Below are 25,810 nucleotides of genomic sequence, written 5' to 3' on the forward strand. Positions count from 1 at the left end.
ACTCTTTCTCTTATTCGTTAGTGTCATTTTCCTTAATCTTTTGTTCACATTCTTCCTTTCTCTTACTATATCTCTCTTCATCATTTCCAACGTTTTCCCTTAAGCCAAATTTATTCTAGGACTGACTGCTATTATGACTATTCATGTTGTTGCCTAGGTGATGGTCGTGGTGATACATGTCAAAATGACTATGACGGAGACAAGATCCCAGATGAGCTTGACGTCTGCCCATACAATAAACACGTGATTGCGACTGACTTTAAACGATTGCAAAAGATTTTGCTGAATCCATTTGAGTTGCCGAGGAGGGATCCTGCTTGGATCGTTGATAAGAAGGTAGAGCAAAATCTGATAAATGGATGGATGGGATAGGATGAGATGTGATAGATGGATGGATAAATTGAATAATAGATGGATGTATAGATGGTTGGAATTTAATGGAATGGAAAGGAATAGGGTGAGTTGTGTTTAGTTTGAAGAGATAAGTATAAGTTCTAGATATGCATAGGTAATGTCGATGCATGGATGGTAGGAAATGAGATAGATGCATGCTTAAATAAATTGTCCAAGCTTCTTGTCTCACGCTCTCCTATTTTATATCTCAGGGAACTACGGTCAGGGAAATTATCAACAGCGACCCCGGAGTTGCGGTCGGTAAGTCATTCCCTCTTACTCGATAAACCTCAGGTAACTCTCCCATTCTTAAATACAAATGGACTACGTCGACGATAAAGCGACCATCTTGCCGAAACAAAACAAAGATGAAGGAAAATATATATAGTTTAGCGTGTTTGTCTTTCTTTTGTGGGTAAAGGGGATCTATGTGGCATAGACACTAGAGAAAAACGTTTGCGTATGCGTGCATTTCAGCACGTTTTCTAAGGATTTAGAGGTGTTTGAGTGAGAAAATAAATGTTTGTTTTCTCCGAGTATACAAAAAGGTTCGCGAGTAGCAGCAGTAGGGGGGACTCGCGGTCAATGTCAAAGATTTACGGGTTTTACAGGCGGTTTAAGGAAGGCGCCGGCAGCGGGAATAAGCCGCGCGACAAGTCCTTACTGCTGCTGTGTTGGGAATCAAAGATAAGTGTTTATAAAAATGTACGATATATATACGATGCATGAATGTAAAAAGTTCACTAATGACTTCTGTATAATTTGCCTAAGATCCAAAGTTAACATACCTAAGCCCAAGGGTTTCTGGTGTTGTGGTAAGAAAATGCAAATAGAAGACGACACGTCAGCGCAGTGTTACGAATGTGGTAAGAATATTCGTAATGCCGTACCAAATGCTACCAGAGAGCAGTATTACGCCAATGGAGGTCGTAAGAAAACGCCATATAAGAGATTAAAATACTTCAGGGACTGGATGAGTCATATCCAAGGTTTACATCCGATATATTTAGACGATGAAGTAAGGCAGAAAATCATAGACCACTTAGAAGAGCCAACCCCACAAAGTCTACGAAAGACATTGAAAAAATTAAAGCTAGGGAAATATTACAAAGCTATTCCCTATCTTTTGTCTGAAATTACCGGTAGGCGTATTCCTCATGTCCCAGATATGCAAAGGGCCGAGTGGTTATTCTGTCGGCTGGATAAGGATATTCCTTATTACCCCGACGTAATTTACGAAATATTTTACAAAATAGACCCCAACCACCCCCTATTAGAATGGATTCCGAGAAGATGAAATGTGCAGTCGAAATCCCCATGCGATGTCTACTGAGCGAGTTTTCTTTGTAGATCTTCCTTTGCCTTCTGGTAGATCTGTTTGCGAGATTCCTCGGACAGATCTTTCACGATGGTTTTTTTATTGCCCGACTTTAATTCGCCGTATTTCTTTTCCTCCGCGAGGATCAAAGAAAACTCCGTGTCGTCTATGCGGCGGTCCCGCAGAGCCTTGGAGACCAAGTCGGCGATGGTGTTAGCCTTTGCTCTTGCTAGGGCTATATGAGTGTCGTGCTTGGATATCTTACCGGACAATTGCTTTATAATGCCTGTCGTAACAGCGGAAACAATGCCGCAGACAGCTCCAACGCTTGCCAAAGGAATGCCAATGACTATTCCAGGCCCGGTAAGCGAAGTAGCAACGCCAGTGCCTGTTAACGCCACGGACATGGAGCCGGAAGTTATCGCGATTTTATGTAGTATGCTTCGGGCTCTGGCGTACTTTTTCCTGACCTCTTCGTAGTGTTTCGCTTGCCCTTCCAAGTAAGCTAGTATTAAGTTCGCTTTATTCAGACGAAAGTTCTCGGCGTTTAATTCGTTAGGTTCCTCCTTAGGTAAATCAGGATAAAGTGGAGGTGCTGATGGTATAACATCCATTATATACTAATGTACGACGCTTTTGGAAATAACATAGAGGAGCAGCCACATCACAACAACATGGATTATGCCAACTGGAGAGCCTTTAGGAAGATATTTCCGCATGCAGACCCTAGTATGTTCGAAAGAAGATCCGATGGGATTTACTTTAACGGCTCCAGAATGTACAGCAATGCAGACTTGGAACATTCGAAGCTGGAGCAAGTAGGTAATCAGGTGCAGCGATTGACGATTGTACGCCCCGTTCATGAAGAAAGGCCACCAAAACCCAAGCCTACACCGGTGCATCAGGAAGCTCCACCTAATTTTCCAAGGAATCTATTAATGACCAAGGAAGATTATCCATTTTACGACGCTGAAGGTGGTGTAAACGACTTTGAAACGATGGTAACGTTCCTGAAGATTTCAGTGGGTAAGCAATCATTTGACATAGTAGTAAGGAATATCTATGGGGATACGATGTTAAAGCATACGTCGGGTAAAGAGGCCAGGGAATGGTTAGCAGGACCCAATATGCGATATTGGCCGCAGCAGTTAAACTTTGCTGTCTGGGCTGCCACTAAAGGTTGTGGTGTTGCCGCGGACATGTTTCACATTTCATTTATGCGGTTTCACGTTGCCTTTACGGTAAGGAGGTTGTTGAAGGAGCTTAACGTACCTTTACCGGGAGATAAGGCATTTGATCCAATGAATAATAGATATGACACCGCAGCCCTAGAAAGGCTAATTAATGAGTTCAAACCACAGCAAAGAGACTTTCGTTACAAAGAGGGTAAGACGCATGGTCTTGGCATTGTTTACGTTTGGGGTGCCAACGGTGAGAAACCGGCTGATTATGAGCATCAGGAATACCCAAGTAATGAGTTAGAGTTCGGTGATATGGGTGGTGATAAGAGTAATAATTCATTAATTACCAGAATCCAATCGAACTACCTCGGCACTTGGGATCCATTCGTGTTAATGAAAGGAAAAGGTTTAAGGAACCTAGCCAGGATTAACCGCAGCATCGAAGCATTCGTGTACTGCATCTTAGGAGCACAGGTAAATACCCGTAGCCCCATCGTTGGATCCCAAGGTGCTTCGCGGGAAACACAAGAAGAATTCCTAACTTTATTTGAGTCTGCAATAACAGAAAATGACATATCCAAGTCAGTGCAAAGGTACCAAAAAGCAATACAGGATTCTAAGGTGCGACTGGATTACGCTTTGTCGCCGGGTTGTTGGTTAATGCCAAGTAATTTGGTTATTAACGTCAATTCCGTTGTGGGTTATAACAACAAGTTGCAGCGAGCTACTAAGGATATGAAGTTTGGGATGAATGACGTGAACTCTGACATGACCAAGGGCATTACTCACTTCGTAGAGAAACCAAAAAAAGAGGTAGAAAAACCATTAAAAAAGGCGTATGTAGGAAAACCCGAACCAAAGGAACCAGTAAAGAAGGTTACCGAGGAATATGACCATAACTTACTAAAAGCCGGTCTAGCAGCTGCAAGCATTGGTCTGAGCTATTATATATGGCGATGAACAACCCCTACGTAGCTGGAGTAGATTGTGTCTATACGACTTACACAGGCGAGAAAAAATACACCCAGGCGGCTTGGGTTGATGTCACGGGCATGTCCGTGAATTTGAACTACTCAGGGAAGAAATTAATCCTTTGTAGTATTTGCATTGGCACGAGCAGCCATGCCAACGTAGGATTTCGTTTCTGCGATGACAATGGCGTACTGCAGCCTATGAGAAGTAAGACAAACAACAGGGAGCCTGCGCATTTTTCCGTAGAGCCCAACCCCAGCAGCCTTGAAAATCATTCCGTTTGGACTTTACACATGGTTGCCGATTGCCACGGGAAGGTAAAGCTGCAAATACGCGTAGACGATACGGGAAAGGTCACTGTAAATAGCATAGAGGATCAAAGAGATTACGTTTATAATCACAAGAGCATCAGCACTCTTACGGTGCTTAGTCTCTAGAAGCAAACTATGTTTGCTGAAGTATATGAATCCACATGCGAAGGAAGATTGGTTCCTTCATTACTTGGAGGAGAAGGACTACGTGAATGATAAATGGTTTGATACCGGGCTGTGGGTAAAGGTTGGAGGCCTGGGATTAATCATGTGTACTATTAGTACTTCGACGGGGTGGTCGTGTAATGTTGGGTTTAGGATCGTTGATGAGAGTAACCGACCATTACAGCCTTACAGAAAAAAAGACAACAATAGGAACCCAGTTCATTTCTCATTTGAGGCCAACGGAAGTACCCCAGAAGATTTGACGCCCGTAACTTTTCACATGATAGCTAATTGTCAATATGCGAAGTTACAGATTCGCCCCAGTGATAAGATTACGTCGGGCGCCGATGCCGGGAAGCTGGGTCGCGTTCGGATAAATGCCGCCCCGACTGATGCCCCTTCGACGGATGCCACTTGGAATCATAAGCCCATTAGCACCATGAGTGTGCTGCCGCTAGTTCCGCATTATCAAGGCGGCGCGAATACTATCTTTACTTATCCCCAGTCGAGAACACCTCGTGCGGCTGACGACGATAAGCCCGACATAACATACAAGGATAAGATTAAGCCTTCATCTTCTTCAGAAGTACCACTCCAATAGCTACGACTAAGATCCAAATGTTGTTACCCACGAACTTCAGCAGTTCTCCGCCGGCCCTAAGTGCCAAGGAAACAACCGAACCCAGCAGCCCAGGAAGACCGGCTGCCATTTTTTTCCCTAAGTCCGTTAGTCCACTGCCTAATTTCTTTACGCCCGCGCCTGTAGCCTTAAGCGCGGACAAGATTACTCCTACTACGCTTGAAATAGCAACCGCGAATGCAAGGGGAAGACCATACTTCAAAAGGGCTCTTTTTACCTTTTCCTTGGTGGTAAGCCCCAACTCCTTTTCCAGGTTTTCCTTTTGCGCCTGTAATTCCGCAACCCTTTCCTGAAGGGTTTCTACTTCCTTTTGAGCTGCCTCCCTTTCCTCTTCAGTACGAGTTTGGTCGTTGATTACCTCCTGCTGCCGCTCTATTTGCCCCTCCAGGTCTTCAATAGCCTGATCTCTTTGCCGGATTTGTTCCTCCTTAGTATTGATTTCGGCAACCAACTGCCGCCGTTCCTCCAAAGAGCCGGCTATGGTGATATGCAAGTTTTTGGCTTCCTCCTTGCTTATGTCTAGGTCTTGCAGGGCAAGTTCGAAGGCCTTTTGGGCTTGGTCCCTATCGCGTAGGGCTTTGTCTGTTTGTTCTCTAAGTTCTATTATTCTTTGGTTTTTATCGTTAAGTTCTCTCTTTTGAGCATCGAGGAGTAGTCGGTTTTGTCGCATATAATCTGCTTCCCTTTCTTCCAACGTTTCTTGTAGTCCCTCGACGCGCTTTTCTAGCGCGACCTTTTCATTCAGGGTTTCCAACCTTTCTAACATGCTTCTAGTGGCACGCTGGAAGCCTTTTAATCTTGAGACGTCACCCCTAACGTCACCATTCTCATCAAAGAGGGGTTGTGGTTTCGTCCAGCGGTCTTTGTCAGGAAATCTTAGGTCTTGAACGCTTATGAGGACTTTGTTTCCTTTTTCCGTGAGCCTTACGTCGTCGGCGTCAAAGTGGACATAGCGCTGCTCCAGCTCTTGCGCCGCCCACTCTACGGTTTCCCGCGCGGCTGCTTCCGGCTCGCCCATGTTTTGAAGCTCTATGTGCTCACGCGGAAACATGTACTCGCGTGCTTTGGGATGTCTTAGGGCCTTTGCAATCCTATCCCTTAGGGAATCGTCGACTTGTTGGGTGGGAAGCAGCGGTTCTTCATCACCGTCGTTAATGTCAGCCTGACCTTCCTCAGTGGTGGGATCGAAGTCTGGATCCGTTCCTTCTACTTCCATTATATATGATAAGCTCAAAGTTAAATCCCAACGTATTACCTAAGCAGGTTGGCGGGCTGAAAGCGGAACGCACCTTTCACCGGGTCACATTCACGCCATCCAGCGCAAAGCCTGGAGAAACGCTGTATGTGGGCGTTCCCCGCCTAACGGATAACCTAGTATTGGTTCCTGGCACCTTGGCGTTAAGGTTCGACCTAGCAATACAACCAAGCACCAAGGACAAGCGCTATACCGTCAATAATGTGGGTAGGAACCTCGTCTCTAAGATGAGAATCAAGTTTGCCGGGGAATCCCTCTTAGACCTAAATAGGTACGATCTGTACACCACGTACAAAGATTTATGGTTGACGGCCTTTGACCGTGCACAAAAGATAGAGCAGGGAATCGGAAGCGTTATCCTTCGTAAGCTTCGCAGCGACACCAACCCGGCGCCTACGGACTCCGGTGGAGCAACCGCAGTAGCAGACGCAACAAGGGTAAAGACCGCCTATGGTAGCAAGTACGTTATCCCTTTGGACTTTGAAGTAATTACGAACCATGGCGTGTATTACCCCAGACAATTGGCAGAGTTACAGTTTGAAGTAACCTTGGCGGACACTACGAACGTCATTGGAGGAATGGACAGCGCAATTAGCGGAGCCGTGGATCCCTATTCTATCACTAATCTAGAATTACAGTACGAAACCGTGTACAGCGAAGAGCTGGCCCGTAGCGCCGGCATGGAATACAGCTCCGGGAAGGCATTCTTATACGACCACGTAGTGATGTATAAGACGTTCAGCTTCCTGGATAAGACGGATGAGGTTATTAACCAAAGCATTAACCTCCCGCGAAGAAGTCTCACGGGGTTGATGTTGGTGTTTGCCAAACCCTATGAGGCCGGTAAGCGCGACTCCGAGGCCTTTCATAACCCCAACATTACTAACGTGGGGGTCAACATAAACGGCGTTCCAAACAAGGTCTACTCCCAGGGGATAAAGCCCGCAGACATGTACAGAGAGGCCATGCGCAAGTTTGGCGACCAAATTAGCCCCGAGGAATTCTTTAAGGATAAGTATGCGCTGTGGATTGACATGCGCACCATTAACGACGAAGACCTACATGGTCAAGGCCTCCGTCTAGTAAATACGCAGGATGGCATAACATTGGAGATCAAGCGCACCAAGAATGCCTCCGCGGGCGACGGTGATAAAATAAACTGCTACGTCTTCGTCGTGTCTGACGCGCAACTGAGCGTAGAAATGAATCAGCTAAAGAGCGTTGCCTACTAGGCTCGCGTTCCTTGAGCCAAGCGAAAGGATAAAAAATATCCCTTACGTATAATATGCTTCGCGTATTTGAAAACAACGAAACCAAACTGCAATGCATAGTGCAAGGCGAAACTTTGTACTTCAAAGCAAAGGAGGTGGCTTTGGCGTTGGGCTATGAGCGCCCTAGAGATGCGATTAGAGCACATGTATCTGAGAAATACCAGAAAAAATGGGCTGATCTACAAGGGGCTGCGAATCACCGCTCCTTTACTACGCAACCAAATGCCGTGTTTATATCCGAACCTGGTTTGTACGAACTGATATTTAGCTCCAAACTACCCAAAGCTGTGGAGTTTCGTGATTGGGTCTTTGAGGAAGTCCTACCCGCGCTAAGGAAAACGGGTAAATATGCAATAGAAAGGCGGTTTGGCGGCCCAAACAAGTTAGTATTCAAGATCGAAAATGAAGCCGACCTACACGCGAAGGTCGTCGACTACACACGTAGGTTTTACCCCGATTTCATCATAGCGCCGGGTCTTGGCGAGCTTCAAGATTCAGACAGCAAGCGAATAACCTGCTGGCGAAAAGGCTACCAAGCCGGTCAACCCGACCTCTTAATCCTAAATGCGCATAAGAAATACCGCGGGTTGTGTATTGAGTTGAAAACCCCAAAAGGAAACGGCGTCTTATCCGCGAAGCAATCTAAGAAAATCTCACAGCTTGACGTAAATGGTTACCTAACGATGGTTAGCAACGATTACGACATTATCTGCCGTGCCCTGATGGATTACGCGGATGGCATTCGTATTCCCTGTAAGGGCTGTGTAAAGCGGTTTAAGTCCTACGCCACTTTGAAAACGCACCTAAAGATATTCCATAGGTATAATGAAGCTCAGCTTGACTCACTGGCGTGATCTTGTCCACGGTAAAGCATACGAAATAAAAAATTACGTCGTCTTCGAAGACATCGACCGTTTACGGTTAGTCCTCAAAGACTTAGAAGGCAAGGAATATTCCCTTTGGGCGCCGGATTGCGTGCGGTACGTAATTCAGGGCGAGGAATTCACCCACTTACGCAGCTATGGTAAGGTAAATGGCCGATGGAAGTTTGACATTGAAAGAAGAGTCACTCCATCTCCTCTTTGTAGTTAAGCGCGTCTGCTAAAGTCCGCTGCGCTTTAGGATCCGCGGAGCACCAATGCCCCACAAAGGATCCTTCGGAGAATACCCTGTCGCAATGAAGGCAGGTGTATTTTTTACGCGGCGGCTTACAAGGGGTAATGCAGTCTGCAGGTAGTTCGCACGTAATACAGTCCATATATTGAAAGGGCGATTAGGAATCCTCCTAAGAAGGCTGCTGCGTAGGCTAGCATATACCTTTAAAAGGGGTCTTTATTTTTATTTATTATTATTCATTATCCTTAATAATAATAAATAAAAATAAGGATGGGATTTGAGACTCTTTGCGCAAACCCTACCTTACTATTAAAGGCCCCAAGAAATGCTATTTCAAAGAGTGTCTCAGAATGTTGACGTTTAGGTTAAATCTTTGTTAAGTATGTGTGGAAACTATTTCAAAGAGTGTCTCAGAATGTTAACAATAAGGTTAAATCTTTGTTAAGACACCCCGGAAACTATTTCAAAGAGTGTCTCAGAATGTTGACGTTTAGGTTAAATCTTTGTTAAGTATGTGTGGAAACTATTTCAAAGAGTGTCTCAGAATGTTAACAATAAGGTTAAATCTTTGTTAAGACACCCCGGAAACTATTTCAAAGAGTGTCTCAGAATGTTGACATTGTTAAGACAGTTGAAGATATGTTCCTCTTCTCTAACACAACCACAACGATCGCACTCCTGCCTCCAATACTCCCTTTTAGTCCACGGAACGCCTTCGGCGCGTTCAAAAGAGGGGAAAGTACGGACTATCTTCTTATGGTAATCTATGCGATTCCTTAAGTAATCCTCTTTATGCGGGCAGCGACACATCAAATCCGCACATTGGTAGCAATCCACGCCTCCTAGGTCATACGCCCCAAAGAGAAATCGATAATTCACTTCATGCGTTCTCCGGTGCGTCTGTAAACGTTGACGACTACTAAGTATCTTATTACAGAAACTACACTGTCTGGTTCGATTACAGACGCCCCTTTTCAGATGCTGCTGCATTTCGAAGGGGTTGTGGAATTCCTTATTCCCACAAATGCGTTTATCCTGATGTTGTTGCATCTTTTGAACGGTGCTGAATTCCTTACCGCAATCCTTACAAACCTTACTAATTGGTTTCTTTGTACAAACGCCACGACGAATGTGGTATTGAAGTCTTTGTTTGGTGCTGAACACCTTCTTACACAACGAGCAGTCCATATATACTTAACAATATCTTAGCCTCCATTTAACATCCTTAACAAAGATTTAACCTAAACGTCAACATTCTGAGACACTCTTTGAAATAGTTTCCATATATACTTAACAAAGATTTAACCTTATTGTCAACATTCTGAGACATTTTTTGGAATAGCTTATGGGCGACTTAACAAAGATTTAACCTTATCGTAAACATTCTAAGACACTTTTTAAATAGTTTCCAGGCATCCTTAACAAAGATTTAACCTTATCGTAAACATTCTAAGACACTTTTTAAATAGTTTCCAGGCATCCTTAACAAAGATTTAACCTTATTGTCAACATTCTACAGGGGATATCGCATGAAGTCCTTAACGGACTCCTTAGCCCACGTTGCCATCGTTATCAGCGCGCCAAACCGTTCTGCACGCTTCAGACCGCACATTTCATCGTACAATTCCTGCACGCGCTCCTTTAACCGGTCTATCTCCTCCCTTTGCATTTCTATGGTGTCTCTTTTATCTTTTGCGTCGGCGGCAATCCTTCTTACTGCTTCCACTGGGTCCATCGTATATATAATGGATCCGAACCATATTCCCTGCAATGCTCTGATAGTAGGACCCATCGGCTGCGGCAAAACGCAGTTCGTCGTGGAGCAGCTATTAGGACCCTTTAGATACCGTTTCGACTACATAGTGCTATTATGCCCCACCTACGTGAATAACCGCACCTGGGAAGGCATAGGAGTGAAAGATGACGACTTCTTTGTGGATATCTTAGACCCTAATGAGTTATCCAGCCATTTGAAGTTTTGGCACAAACAATTCCCTAAAGATACGCAGACACTCCTCATATTGGACGACATTGCCTGCGGGGACGACGTAAAAAGACGCACCTCCGAGCTCGTTAAGCTCGCCTTCAGCGGTAGACACGACAATATCAGCGTTTGGTTGCTTTCCCAGCAGCTTACCAGTGTCTCTAAACCCTTCAGGGAAAACATAGGTTCACTTGTCGTATTTTATACTCCGAGCAAGTCTGACCTGGAAACCATCTTAAGCGACTACGGCGGTGAGATATCCAAGGAACAGTTACACGAATACATGCGGCACCTAAAAACGCACCAACATTCCAAGATGATCTTCTCTTTGAGGTTTCCGTATTCCATAAAGATATATGGACATTGAGCAGCTCTTAGATGAAGTCCCCGCGCAGTTAGATGAAAGTAACCTCAAGGAACAACTCAACATCCTTGTGTCTTCGGGGAAGTGCAAAGAAATGATAGGCAAGGAACTTACCCATGAGCAGGTTAATAAGTTGTCAGAAGAGGAAGTCAAGAAGTTCCATAAGAGGTATGAGGCCGCCCTTGCAAGTAAGACCACCGACGCCGTAGCAGACTCAGCCATTAAGCTGGCCACCAAGCTTCTCGGACTTGCGCTGCCCATAGACGACGTGGAGCAACTGCGGAAGGACATTAGCGAGGACTATGTCATCGCCCAAGAACTTAAGATAACCTGCGGGTGGTTGTCTTTGAAGTGCGGTAAGTTAATGGCAGTCGCCTCTGCGGCTTTGCACGTAGCTCAGCACGTTGACTTGAAGGAGGTACTAGGTTCCTTCGGAACATCTTGGAAGGACTTCAAGAAGGACAGAGACGTTGAAAAGGTCTTCCAGGCAGCACTTGCTGAGGTGCCTGATCAAGTCGCCTCAAGTACTTAGTCAAGTCGTCCTTAAGTACTTGGTCAGGTTGCGCCCAGGTTATTTCCAAGTCGTCCTTAAGTACTTAGTCAAGTAGGTTCCTTCGGAACATCTTGGAAGGACTTCAAGAAGGACAGAGAAGTCGAAAAGGTCTTCCAGGCAGCACTTGCTGAGGTACCTGATCAAGTCGCCTCAAGTACTTAGTCAAGTCGTCCTTAAGTACTTGGTCAGGTTGCGCCCAGGTTATTTCCAAGTCGTCCTTAAGTACTTAGTCAAGTACTTATCAAGTCCTTCAAGTCCTTAGATATAAATGAGTGAACCAGAGTCGAAGGTAGAGCAGCCCGAGCAAAAGATTACCAAGGCTAAATCTCCGGGCAGAGTCGCTGCCGGTAAGAAGCTCGCGGAGATGAACAGGAAGAACAAAGCCAAAAAAGAAGAAAAGGTGGAGGAAAAAGAAGAGGAATCCTTCATTAATCCTGGGTACGTCATTGGCGCGTTAGGAGTTGCTATAGCAGCAGGCAGCCTCTATTTACAATGGCGGGCTACGAAAAAGGTAGAACCACCAACATATCACGCGCCCGTGCACGCACCTGTGGAACCAGCTGTTAGAAAAAGTAAGATCCCTGAAATGGAGTAATAACCTTCTCGCTTTGTAATATAATGTCAACCGCGTTATTGAAAACTGTTGAAGAAGCAGCTATTATTACTTCCATCGTTGCGGGTATTGGTTGGGTAGGTAAGAAAGTACTCAAAGAAGACTTTACTGAAGACCCAAGCAAGAGCTTCGCTAATTTTGCTAAAATGACCGCTGCCGTAGGCGGGGCTATCATGGCAAAGAATTACCTACCTAAGGAAAAGTACATTCCTAATGTATAAATGGCTAGCGTGGTCGCAGGTGGAGTTATTGCAGCTTTAGCATTCACTGGAGCTAATTATGGTGGTCAATATTTGGATAGATTAGTTAGAGGTGATCGCAGCGGAGATTTAGCCGCCGAAAGGAAGAGACACGACTTAGCGCTGGAGAAATATCAGCGAGACGTGGCGGCTTGGAATGAAAAAAGACAAGCTTACAGGGATTGGTTGGACAAGAACTACCAAGACAAAATGCAGGCGGATAAGAACTTCGAAAATACAGACTACGCCTTTAAACTTTATGCGCAAGCACACCCCGACTTTAGGTTAAGAAAGCCTCAGTTTAAGAATTACTATCAGCCTTCTAAGAAACAAAAAGATAGCGAGTTGGTCTTCGTAGGAGTCGCAGGGCTGGCAGGAGGCGTAGCTTTGGCGTATCTGCTCTAACGAAGGAAACTGTGTTTCCTGAAATATATGATCGTCTTTTTGGAAAGCGACAAGAATAACTTTACCACTTATCTGAATCCTCCCATCAAAGCCCATAAAGTTCGGTTGGTTAGTTGTTCTTTGTACAATTCTTGGTATAATTTAGTCAATGCCTTGATCACTGAGCATAAAGGCGGCGGCAATTATCAAGGCGTATTGCTGCCCGATGGACATTACACACCAATCACCCTTGCTAAGGAATTAGCAAAACACGGTTATACGCTCACCACAGGATTGCCGCACGAAATGACCTTCAAACATAATATGCCAAACTATTCAGTAACTTTTGGAAAGTCTGACCCATTGGGGTCATTATTATGTGCCTCAGGCAAGACAATTACCAACACGGCCATACCTGTGAAATGGAAAGTCGCATCCTCTTACGAAGTCTATTGCGATTTGGTCCATAGTTACAACAATGGAGAAAAGTCTTCTCTTATGTCCAAGTTTCTGCCCAAAGGTAATCCATTTGACCTGGTAGAATACACTCCCATTTCTTTGAGCTATGATTTGTCTAATTTGGTAGAAAGCATAAACATCACCATTAAAGTGGACGGAAAGACGGTGGATTTCAACGGGCGAAAGATCAATCTCGTTTTGGAATTCATATAATGGGCCGCGTAGAGGACAAACTCAAAAGGATTTACTATGGGCCTGAAGGTTATTGGAAAGGAGCGTCAGCTATCAAGAAACTCGCGACCGCGGCCAGGGTATCAGAAGAACCGGCTAAGAACTGGCTAAGAAAACAAACCCTCTGGCAGGTTTATCTTCCCGTGCCGAAGTACATTCCCAGGCCCAGCTTTACCGTAAATACCCCTAATGAAGTTCATCAGGCAGATTTGCTTTTCTTACCGCACGACAAGGTGCGAAGAAAGACCTATAGATACGCTTTGACCGTAGTTGATATCGCAAGCAGATACAAGGACGCCGAACCCATAACCAGTAAGGATTCTGGGGAAGTCGCAGAAGCCCTAGGTAGGATTTATAAGCGCGTCTTGAAATGGCCTAAGCTGCTGCAAGTGGATGCGGGAACGGAGTTCATGGGCGTGGTTACTAAGACCCTGAAAGACCACGACACTAAGATTAGGAGAGCCAAAGCTGAGTACCACAGGGGTCAGAGCATCGTCGAAAGATTCAATAAGACCTTGGCCGAGCGTCTCTTTGGGTACCAGTATTGGAAAGAGCTGGACGATCCCTCCAAACGCAACAGGGAATGGACTCAGAGGCTCCCCCAGGTCGTCGCGGCTTTGAACAACGAGGCGGCCAGGGCTACGGGAATGGAACCCAAGGATGCCATAAAAAAGAAACACGTGGAACACAAGTCCTACGTCAGAAGTTCGAGGGCGGTCGGACTAAAGGAAAAAAAGCTACCCCGCGACATAGTGGTCAGATACCTCTATCAGCCGGGGGAACTCGAAGGTGGTAATAAGAGAGCCACGGATCCTAACTGGTCTTTGGAAACGTATAAGATTTCAAAGTCCGTCACCAAGGAAGGGCAACCCGTGTTGTATTACCTAAATGGCCCAAGTCGTGGATTTGTCATGGAAGAGCTGCTCATAGTCCCCAAAGACTCAAAGTAGCGCAGCACCACGCGCCCGATTGCACTCTAGGCATGTCAGTCTTACATTGCCTCTACAATGGCCGCGTTTATTATTTATGCGATCCACGGAGAACTGCTGATCGTCATTTGGGTCAAACCTCCATAGTAGAGGTATGTTACATTTGGCACACCTTGCCCCTTTCTTATAGACGTCGTCCGCGCATAGGTCGAATTTGACCCCCGCATAGCGGGGATCCGTACTCTTTTCTTCGTCGTGTCTTTTGTAGCGAAGGAGTTTCTTAGCAATGTTCTCCTTAGCTACGTCCTCTGGCGTCTTATCGTAGCGCAGTTGCGGCCCCCAGGCTCTTTTCAACTGCTTGGCATACTCCACACGGCTTACGGCGGTGTAGATAAGGTTGCTCCAACACAGCCGCTGGTCTATGATCCATAAGGTTTCTTTTATGGTAAGCCCTTGCGCGCTGTGGACTGTCATGCAATAACCTAAGCGCCAATCTGGATGGGAGGTTATTTTTTCCACCTTTTCTATGGGTACCCAGGCTTTGTCATGCGTTACCGCGTTCTGCAGTTGGATGTCGGTACCAGGTACCCAGACGTCTCTTTTTTGCATGCGGGTGTCGTGGGGTTTGTAGCAAACAGGTACGGGATGCGTAGGGAAGCGCTCTCGGTGTATATTTAGCAAATCCTTTTGTATGCGAGACTGTGCTGCGCGTTTGCTGCTCAGCACCAGATCCTTTGGATGCCAGGCGTATAGAAAGTCCTCGTATTTCTTCGCTCGTACGCGTTTGCGCAGTGTTTTGCATTGGTCGGCGTCACTGAGGCCCCGAAGTTCTGCTTTCAGGTTTCTTATTTGATCCCTACTGCGGTAGTCGGTGTTGATTTCCTCCGCATGGTCTACGAAATCTTTTAGCCATTCGTGGGGCATCTCTCCGGCTATTGGAGGAGGCTGGCAGGGATCTCCGGCGAATATCACCTGACACTTTCCACGGAGGAACTCTACGAATTCTTTGAGGATTTCCAAAGGTACGGTGCAAATCTCATCCCAAAGTATCACCGGAGGTATGTCGTGGATGGCTTCTGGTACCCACTTTTGGCCATTCCAACGAAAGAAGCTGTGGTAGGTCTGCGCGTCGTGGCCCATTTCGCAGAGTTCTCTTTCCAAACGATGCGTTGGCGTTAGCACCTTTAAGGCCGGAAAGAGTTCTAACACACGCGTAGTCTTACCGCTGCCTCCCGTACCGTAAAGGTAAGAGAAGCGTTGGTAGGAAATGGGGTCCTTTACGGTTGGCATGGGCCTCATTGTGGGCATTACGACGCCCCAAGTATTTTCTCCGTGATATTCTACGCGTTCTCTCCAGGCTTTTATTTCTTCGTCTTTGACGCGCCATTGGCCACTTTCTGCTAATTCATCGTCGGTGTAGAATTCTTGCATCTTTTCTAAGACGTGCGGTTTCACGTATAGGGAATCCGTGGCTACGCGCGGGATGTCTTCTTTGTCAAACCGCAAGAGCATTGCGAGAAGGTTAATGTGCGCATATGCGAGCATGCTGGCACGCAGATGGTAATACTGCGGTCGATGGTCTTGGTAGTAACACAATGCATTCCATTTCTGTTCTTTCTGACCTTCTATGAAGTAGTCCCATTTCTCCACAGACACCATTGTTCCTTGTTCATAGGCGCGCTTAATAAGGAAGCTTAACTCTCCTTCGTCTGTTATCAGGCGTCGCTGCATATGTTTTTCTCCTTCTTTAGCGCCCTGTGTGAATTTACCTATAACAATTCGCGCTGTGGGGATTGTGCTCTGGGAGCCATTGTGTAAAGGCGCTATGACAAAGTATGGCTTCATGCGCCGCGTAGGTAAGCAGCTTACGCTCTTCGAAGAACTTTAACAGCGGTATGGGTATCCATTCCTTCTCCTGCAAGTGCTTTCCATACCACGCGTAGATTATTGGATGCAAGTTCTTTGCGAATTTCCAACTGGTCAATCTAACGAATCCTGTAGCTGGCGCATCGTACTTACCATCTAAAGCCACGCGGAAGAACTGGGAGTCCGGATGTCCGTAACGGTCGTAATATTCCTTACAATCGCCGAGGCCTTTGAAACTGGCAGGATAGCAATGTTTCATATCCAGCGACACGTATTCGTCTTCGTCGTACTCCATGTTCCATAGGCCTCCGTGGCCGTGTTCTACGCATGCTTTGGCTACGTCTTTGAACTCTGCCGGCGTGGGTTTCCAGCCGTTTCTTTTCTTGGCAGCCAGAAAGTCCAAACTACGGGAGCTAAGCACTTCGTCTGAGAAGTCTTCTCCTAAGGTCTCGCACGCGCTTTGGATGCGCTGGTGTTCAACTTCGGGGCGGTAAAGAGTACCGTCTTGCGTCATAAACTGACTTCCTTCTGAATCCATTAGCCAAACGGAGTTCTCGTGGATTAAATCTGCAAGTGGCGACTCCTTGTAGACCTTGGTTTCTTTTTTTCGTGGGAATCTAAGTTCTCGCCACGCATGCCCGTTGTGTTGGTAAATTACGATAGGCGCACCACGGCCGCCGTACTTATGCGTCCCGGAGTAAATGAAGCCGTCGGTAATATCTTTCACATGGATTCGCCTCTCCAGCGCCGTTTCTAACTTCTTGATGTTGTCTATCGACCCTCCGGTCCTATTAGTATCTTTTTCCCATTTCCTGATGGCTTCTCTTCTCTTTAAAGTCAGTTTACCGCCCCGAGAGGAGTCTTCAAAGAACTCTCTTACTAACTTCCCTACGCAGTTACCGGGATGTCGCATCGGTTTCAACTTCTTAACGTCTGGCGTCTTTATCTCGTACGCACCGTAAATGACTACGGTAACCGGGTAAGCAACCTCGTAGAACAGCATGTCTATTCCTACCAATGCTCCCGGGCGTGTGTTTTCGTTTAAGACAAACAGGTCCTTCTTACCAGACGCCCTGATAGGATTGCGCCCCTTTTCTATCATCCACTCGCCGTCTAAATACTTTATGAACGTTAGCTCCAACCGGTAGTTACTTTCGGGTATTAAGTTAATTATTCTTTCAGCCCTTTCTTCTGTCATCGTCTCGTCCGTATCTCCCTCCATAAATGTTGTGAAGGCAAAGTCAGCATCCAGACGATCCAACACCTGAGTTCGCAGTCGGCGCACAGTTTTATTTCGAATGCTTGTGATGGTGTCCATCTATATGTAAAGGATATTTTAACCTCCGTTTGCGGTTCGACAACTAGCAGCAGTAAGGACTTATCGCGCGGCTTATTCCCGCTGCCGGCGCCTTCCTTAAACCGCCTGTAAAACCCGTAAATCTTTGACATTGACCGCGAGTCCCCCTTACTGCTGCTCGAGTATACTTTTGTCAGACCAAGATACTGTATTAACAAACACAATATGAAAGAATTAGCCTTAAGTTTCAAGCATGGACACTAAGTTTTGGCATTTGGTGAAGTCCAATAAGCCTGAAGCGAGATGACGTTTTACCCCCGTCTCTAGACCATAATCCTTTTCACACTGCTTTTGTTCTTTAATTATGACTATTGTTCCTGTATTCTCCAAGGAATCAAAAATTTTAATATGAAAGAATTTTAAAAACTATATTATATAGAGTCGGGGGTAAAACGTCATCTCGCTTCAGGCTTATTACTTAGGTGTGTTTTAAGTAGGTAAAAAAAGGTAAGTCAAATTTACATATGTTTTGACTAATTTATATACGGATTCAGAGCATGCGCAGACGTTTTTGACTCGTGTCTGTGGCGTATTAATTCATTTTTTGTTGTATTCGCTTGTGGTGAGCTGTTAATATCAATTAACGCCATTACTGTAACAAAGCTATATTTGTCCCCTGGAGGTCCCATAATGCCTTGTGATCCAAGAGGGCCGCCGTACCGTCAAAGTAGTCCATTCTCTCTAACGTTCAATTTTTTACAAATTACAGGTGAAGCGCGATTTAACGGTGTTGACTTCAACGGCACTCTCTTCGTGGACACAACCCATGATGATGATTACATTGGAATAGTATTCAGTTACCTTGACAACAAGCATTTCTATGCAATGGTTTGGAAACAAAACGATCAAGTGTTCTGGAAAATGAGACCATTCAGGGCCACTGCTATCAAGGGGATCCAGATTAAGGTAGGTGCAGTGAGTCAGTCAGTCTATCCGTCTGTCAGTCAGTCAGTCAGTCAGTCAGTCAGTCAGTCAGTCAGTCAGTCAGTCAGTCAGTCAGTCAGTCAGTCAATTGGATCATATGACGGCACAGCCAATCAGTCAGTTGGTCGGTTGGTCGGTAAATTTAGTCATTCGATCGGTCAAAATTAGTTGATCGGTTGGCGGTCATCTAGTGGGTCGGACAATCGTTGTTATTCCATATTTTCTTTTATTTGCTTTATTAACTTTCTTATTCATTATTTCAGGCCATCAAATCAATTACTGGCCCAGGTCCAATCATGAGAAATGCTATGTGGCACACTGGAGATGTGAGAAATGAGGTAATCTGAAATGCCTTTGTTTATACCCCTGGTACCCACCCAGTTTTATTTTTTTATTATTTTTTTAGACAATCACTAGACTTAAGGAGGCTCTGGGTAGTTTTGGTCTGGCACACCTAGCCGCATTGAAACGGCTACAACTTCGTCTTGAATAACTCGATCTGCAAGCGCTTTTCACACAATGTCAGGAAAGGATTAAAGGTTTCAAAAATGATAAATTAGTTTAAAGCGGCCTTTTCATTATGGCGTAATGATAACATCATAGAAATCGTTTACCGCTTATTTTCTCGAAAACTAGACCTAAACTTTCAAAGCGACTTGCACCAGTCGATAGCACTCATCAAGGCACCCAACATATTGCAATATGAAAAAAATGTATGAGAGCGTTTTCCAAATATTACGCGGTGAATATTTTCATTGACTTTTACTATTATTTCCAGCGTGTCAACTTTATACCCTCAAAATCGGGACTTTAATGTAGTGGATTCAATATTTTTAGTAGCTAGAATATAGGTACGGATATAGACACTGTCCTTATTGAGTATGAATCAAATTGTGACTTTCTTTCTAACGTTATGGATTTTTTGATATGAAGCTAAACGACCCCATTTGTTGTCAAAAGCGATAGAAAATATCTTTGAAAGCGGCATTCGAAAAATCGTCGAACGATTTTTTTCTAAATGAAGTCACTAAAAGATGTATCTTTTACAAATATTTTCCTTTAATTTCATATGCATTGAAGGGTTTTAAGGCAGTCAAATAAAAATAAATACGCTCATAACTACTTTCGCTCACGGCTGCTTGTTGAGTATTCACGCTTGACTTCCGTGTTATTCCTTGTCGTGTGCTGTTAGTATCGAGCGTACTTATTTTTATGATTCTTCAATGACAATGATACCCCCTTCAATGACAATGATACCCCCTCAATGACAATGTTATCCCCTTCAATGACAATGATACCCCCTTCAATGACAATGATACCCCCTTCAATGACAATGATACCCCCTTCAATGACAATGTTACCCCCTTCAATGACAATGTTACCCCCCTCAATGACAATGATACCCCCTTCAATGATAATGACAATGCATTTTTCCCCCCAAATATTCCCAATTCGAGTTCGTCTCTGCGCACTCTTAGCCTCGATTGTGTACAAATGTATTCTTTTCAATTATAAAGCACTACGGAACAATACGAGTTGATTAAAATGCCACGAGTTTTGGTTGAATAACAGAATATAATAACACTGGAGTATTAATATAAAGATTTAAATTCGTTCTATGTACTTTGCACGAGCTAACTGTATTAACGTAAACTACACAGTTAGCAATCTAAATATAATACCACATGAAATAGATATAAAGCCTAGGAAATAGGCTAAATGTAATGTATGTAACACGAAAGTAAACGGCTTTGCAAACAGTATTCCTTATCCTCTGTTTTCCCATTTCACACCACGTGTCATTCCCTACAGTCTTATTTCTTTGTTTAACGGTTGCGCATGAGAAGACACATGAATATGGATACAACTCAAACAAAGAATCTTATTCTCTAGAGAATGACATGTGGTCTGAAATGGGCCAAACATTACGACCATGTGGATTTGGCCCATTAACCTTCCAAAGAACAATAATGTAATATTGGAAAATTTTTTGTGTTTTTTTAAGGTAAAAATGTTGTGGAAAGACCCAGCTAATCAAGGATGGAAAGACAAGACAAAGTATTTCTGGCAGTTAACTGTTCGACCTGCAGTTGGTCTGATAAGGTTAGTATACTGTATCATTAGACAGGGGGGGGGGGTTGGGGGGTTCTTTTAAGATGTAGCATTTCATGATTTTATGATGAGGAGGGTGGTGGTGGAGATGATGACGATGAGGAGGATAATTGTGATGATGATGACTATCATGGTGGTGTTGGTAACGATGGTGATAATGTATGATGGTGTTTGTAGTAGTGATATCATGTTTTGTAAAGGTTGTCACATTTTGTTATTGTTGGTGGTGGTATTGATAATGATAGTGTTGACGATATTAATGAATAACTTTGTTAACGATGATGATGAAGAAAGTGGTGATACTGATTTGTGATAATGACGTAGATGATAATGATGGTAATATTAATATATGGTAATCAAATATTAATATATGATGGTGTTTGTGGTAGTGGTATAATAATGTGTGTGGTTGCCTGAACAGATTAATGTTGCTGTATATATTATTGTCGTTCTTTCATAATAATCAGTTTATTCATCGCTATGTTTCAAAATTAACCAATTCTTTCTGTTATTAGACTACGCGTGGATACAGAAAAAGGTATGCTCGTAGACACTGGTAATATCTGGGATGATACACTCACAGGTGGACGAATTGGAATGTATGTCTTCTCACAAGCCGAAGTGGTATGGGAGGACATGAAATATGCTTGTAATGGTGAGTATAGTCACATATGTCTATATTTGTCTGTCTGTATGTCTAGTGTCTGACTGTCTGTGTGTGTGTGTGACCGAAATGTCAGGTAGCAAGGTGTTTATTTAATCGACTGTGTAATTGTCTCGTTAAACTATCTGTCTCTGTATTCTGTCTGTCTGTCTGTCTGCATTCTGTCTGTCTGTCTGTCTGTCTATCTGTCTGTATTCTGTCGGTCTGTCTGTTTTTCTTTCTTGTTAGGTTACCGTATGTTTGTCCCTCTTTTTTATATTCTTCCTATTTGCCTGACTGTCTGCCAGTCGAATATTCCAACTCGTACGTCTTTATTTCATACATCTTTTTTTTTTTTCCAGAAACAATACCTCAATATGCTCAAGCAGAAGCCAAGAAAAGAAGGAAGAAACAAGTGTAAAATGTCTTGTAGTCAAACCCACAAAATATCCGAAAGAAAGACAGACATAATCACCTTGAGGATAGCTGCCTAGCTTTGGACTTTATACACAAACCAATAGTCGCTAAGCAGAGCTAAATAATATCTCTTGTAGAAGTCAAAAGATAACTGAACCACGAAGAGATTGATGTTCATAAAACAAGAAGATCTTCTAGGACAGACAGACGGACAGTTAAAAGGACAGCTGTAAGAAAACGTGTTAAAGCAAGGACGTATTTGGTGATGTCATTGTTAATTTGTATAATATTCAATAATAGGTTTATAGTTTATATAGAGCAGGCTAGGAGTGCTTAAGGATAAAGGAAGAGACCTTCGTCTTTTCAATAGATATACATTCATAGGGATAATTTATATGTAATTTTTTCCCATTTCAGAACAAGTTTCATTCTCTTGAATATAAAACAGTAATGATAAAAGGGTAAATTATACAACGTGAAAAGATGAAAAAACCTACTGACGTTTCATCTTTTCACGGTGTATAATTTATCCTTTTATCATTACTGCTTCATTAGAAACACCGACGCAGCTCACACTAGTTTTAGCTAGTTATCTCTTCTATATTTCATTTGTTTTTCCTTAACGGTTAAGAAAAATACATTAATATGAATGAAATTCAAACAAAATATTTTGAGACTTGAAATGGGAAACATGATATCCAAAGGGAAAGGGGCCATTTTTAATTCACGAATACTAAAACCTTGGCCACGATAAGAATAGAGACTCGCCCTAGTCTCTCACCAGCAAAGGTATCCCGTACTTTGAATTACACCAACAATAGGAGGTCACGGCACTTTGACGTAATCTACGAGTGGGTGATGTATGTTTTTGTCAAGCTTTGACGATCTCTTTTCCAGCAGACAATGACATCTTAAAATGTAACCACCCCTTCTAGCTTTCCAGGTCACGTGTTCACGTTTCCTGATCAATTGAAAAAAGCTACAAATTGATATATAAATTGGTGGATAAAAATTAAGTTATAAAGTTATAGTATCAGGTATTCATAGTTTAGGAGGAATGTATATTCAGGGATAGGGTTAATACTTGAAAATAACAAAGGTTCCACTACATTTCACGACATGTTTTGTATATTTCTTTTACTCTAAGGGAGACTTCATTCAATATGCATATAGGCTATGTGCTATAGTCCATGCTTTTTGCCTGAAAATGGACCAAATTGACCTATTTTATTTCATTCATTTATTTTGCATATTTTTTTAAAAGGTGTGAAAAAGCACAAAAAGTGATCAAAACCATGGGCTTTAGTCCATGCTTTTTGCCTGAAAATGGCCAGAAACGACTTATTTTGCATTCTTCATGAATAATGCATATTTTTTCAAAAGTTGTGAAAATGGTTCAAAATCGATCAAAACCATGGGCTATAGTCCATGCTTTTTGCCTGAAAATGGCCAAAAATGACTTATTTTGCATTCTTTATGAATAATGCATAATTTTTCAAAAGGTTTGAAAATGGTCCAAAATCGATCAAAACCATGGGCTATAGTCCATGCTTTTTGCCTGAAAATGGCCCAAATTGACCTATTTTATTTCATTCATTTATTTTGCATATTTTATTAAAAGGTGTGAAAAAGCACAAAAAGTGATCAAAACCATGGGCTGTAGTCCATGCTTTTTGCCTGAAAATGGCCAAAAATGACTTATTTTGCATTTTTCATCAATAATGCATATTTTTTCAAAAGGTGTGAAAATGGTCCAAAATCGATCAAAACCATGGGCTATAGTCCATGCTTTTTGCCTGAAAATGGCCAAAAATGACTTATTTTGTTTCATTCATTTATTTTACATATTTTATTAAAAAGTGTGAAAATGGTCCAAAATCGATCAAAACCATGGGCTATAGTCCATGCTTTTTGCACAAAAGTGGTCAAAATTGTTTTCTTTTGCATACTTCATATATAATGCATATTAAAAATGCTTTTTACATTCGTGATATAATTAATTATGGCGTATATTTGTAGAAGTGTTAAACCAACAAGCTAATATAAATACTTTGAATTTCCATTTCACGTATCTTCAGTGGAAAAATTTCACACAAAATTGGAAAATTGAGTATGAGAATTTTGCGGACCCAAAGAAAAGCTAAAGATGATTTCTCGAAGAACTCCTATTAAACTAACTACAAAATCCTAATCAAATTTACGAACTTTACTAAAAGTAAGAGAATCATAACGAGACAGTTATCACTTACCAGTCTGTGTGCGCATTCGTGTTGCAGTTATAATTAATCAATCACTCATGATTGTAAGCTGCACGGCTGCTAACAGGGCGCCTCAATGTGCAGTCCTCCACTTGTCATAAATGTAAAGCGCATTGAGATGTTGTATCAATGCGCTATATAAGAATCTCCCATTATTATTATCATCATCATCATCATCATTACTATTACTATTGTTATTATTTATTATTATCATTATTATTATTATCATCATCATCATTATTATCATCATTATTGTTGTTATTATTATCATTATTATTATCATCATCATCATCATTATTATCATTGTTATTATTTATTATTATCATTATTATTATCATCATCATTATTATTATTATTTATTATTATCATTATTATTATTATTATCATCATCATTATTATCATTATTATTATTATTACCATCATCCTCATCATCATCATTATTATTATGATGCAGTTTATTAAACATCTGGATGCCCGTAAACGTAACCTATGAGTGTTCAAACTATTTACAATTAGATATGCTCAACAATAACATATTTACAAATCTTACAATTATTTACAATAGAGTGCACGCACTAAAACCGTGAACATTAAATAGTACTAATTAGTACTATTTCTTACAGAATCCTTTGTTTTCTATTGTTTAATTATCACTATTTAGTGCTAAAAATTAGTATTTGTTTCACGGATTTAGTGTGAGCACTCTATAAGTCAGACGATTTAGTAAATGCAGAACATAAGAAGTACTTTAAAAATAATATAAATCTAAAATTTGTAAAAGAAACAGGTTATATCATACGTAAAATTTATAAATTCTTATACGAATTCAGTTCATATAATGATTTATTTTCTATATGTCCAATATATCATATCCAATATACATATCCTATACATTCTCCTTCGGTCAATGATGTTCTATAGTCATGTTGTATACAAATGTTCGTGTTATGATCTGAAATGTCCTTGCTATGTTTAAAGTTCCTGATAAGACTGCTTTCTGCATATTCCGTAGCACATCTTGGGTCTTTTTTCCCAGTAACTTTTGCAGATCTTCCTCCATACTCCTTGACCATCCTCCTAACACGTCCTTAATGAGATTGTACTGATGTACTTTGTACCCAGGATATTGATCTTGCAATTCCAAACGCAGCGGACCGTACTTTACCGTCATGTCTTCATCTTTCTTTTCTCTATTCTCCATTATTATTATTATTATTATTATTATTATTATTATCAATTGCATATCTTCCAAAATAATACGATACAAACATGATATAACTGGAAGAAAAACAACATGTTAAATTGGGCGAGTAGAAAGCCCATATCACGTGACTTTCGGAGTTTGCTGCTGTTCTGAAGAATCGCAGGCATTTACTTTATTTGGTTGTGTTTGTTTGAGTTGTGTTTCAAAGACTTCTGTTATGGAGAAAGAGATGTTTTCAGCAATACCTCCATTTTCCTACGAAAAAAATGAAATGAGTAGAATAGACCTCCTCGGCTCGAGCGTTTCCCATTTCTGACCACGTGTCATTCCCTTAAGAATAATATTCTTCGTTTGAGTTGTATCTGTATTCATGTGTCTTCTCATGAGCAACCGAGGACAACCGTTAAACAAAGAAATGATACTCTAGGAAATGACATGTGTTCTGAAATGAGAAAACATTACGCCCAAGGTAAAGAGGTCTATTACTCTGTCTTCTGATTTGCAACTGTTAAACAAAGATATGATACTCTAGGGAATGCCACTTGAAATAGGAAAACGTTACGCCTGAGCCTAGGAGGTCTATTTGTGAAGTCGGTTAAAGAGAAATAATGAATATGCTCGAGAACAATTATTTCTGCTTAAATTCATAAC

The 25,810-nt window shown here is 42.4% G+C and overlaps 1 protein-coding gene across 7 annotated transcripts in view; it reads left to right on the forward strand.

The window, feature by feature from the left end:
• LOC116286840 (cartilage oligomeric matrix protein) overlaps positions 1 to 22,815 on the forward strand; it is a 58,258-nt gene extending 35,443 nt beyond the window's left edge. For all 7 annotated transcript variants that reach the window (XM_089037434.1, XM_089037435.1, XM_089037439.1 and 4 more), the window contains 7 exons: positions 158 to 336; positions 606 to 654; positions 18,311 to 18,507; positions 18,789 to 18,863; positions 20,531 to 20,628; positions 21,153 to 21,292; positions 21,643 to 22,815. In XM_089037434.1, coding sequence (XP_088893560.1) covers positions 158 to 336; positions 606 to 654; positions 18,311 to 18,507; positions 18,789 to 18,863; positions 20,531 to 20,628; positions 21,153 to 21,292; positions 21,643 to 21,701 — 797 coding nt within the window. In that variant the 3' untranslated portion in view covers positions 21,702 to 22,815. The remainder of the gene's footprint in view (positions 1 to 157; positions 337 to 605; positions 655 to 18,310; positions 18,508 to 18,788; positions 18,864 to 20,530; positions 20,629 to 21,152; positions 21,293 to 21,642) is intronic.
• Positions 22,816 to 25,810: the final 2,995 nt, after the last annotated feature.

The sequence above is a fragment of the Actinia tenebrosa genome, unplaced genomic scaffold (assembly GCF_029948245.1).
Source record: "Actinia tenebrosa isolate PJP-AT-01 unplaced genomic scaffold, QUT_ActTen_1.0 PGA_scaffold5__44_contigs__length_20552954, whole genome shotgun sequence".
Lineage (NCBI taxonomy): Eukaryota > Metazoa > Cnidaria > Anthozoa > Actiniaria > Actiniidae > Actinia > Actinia tenebrosa.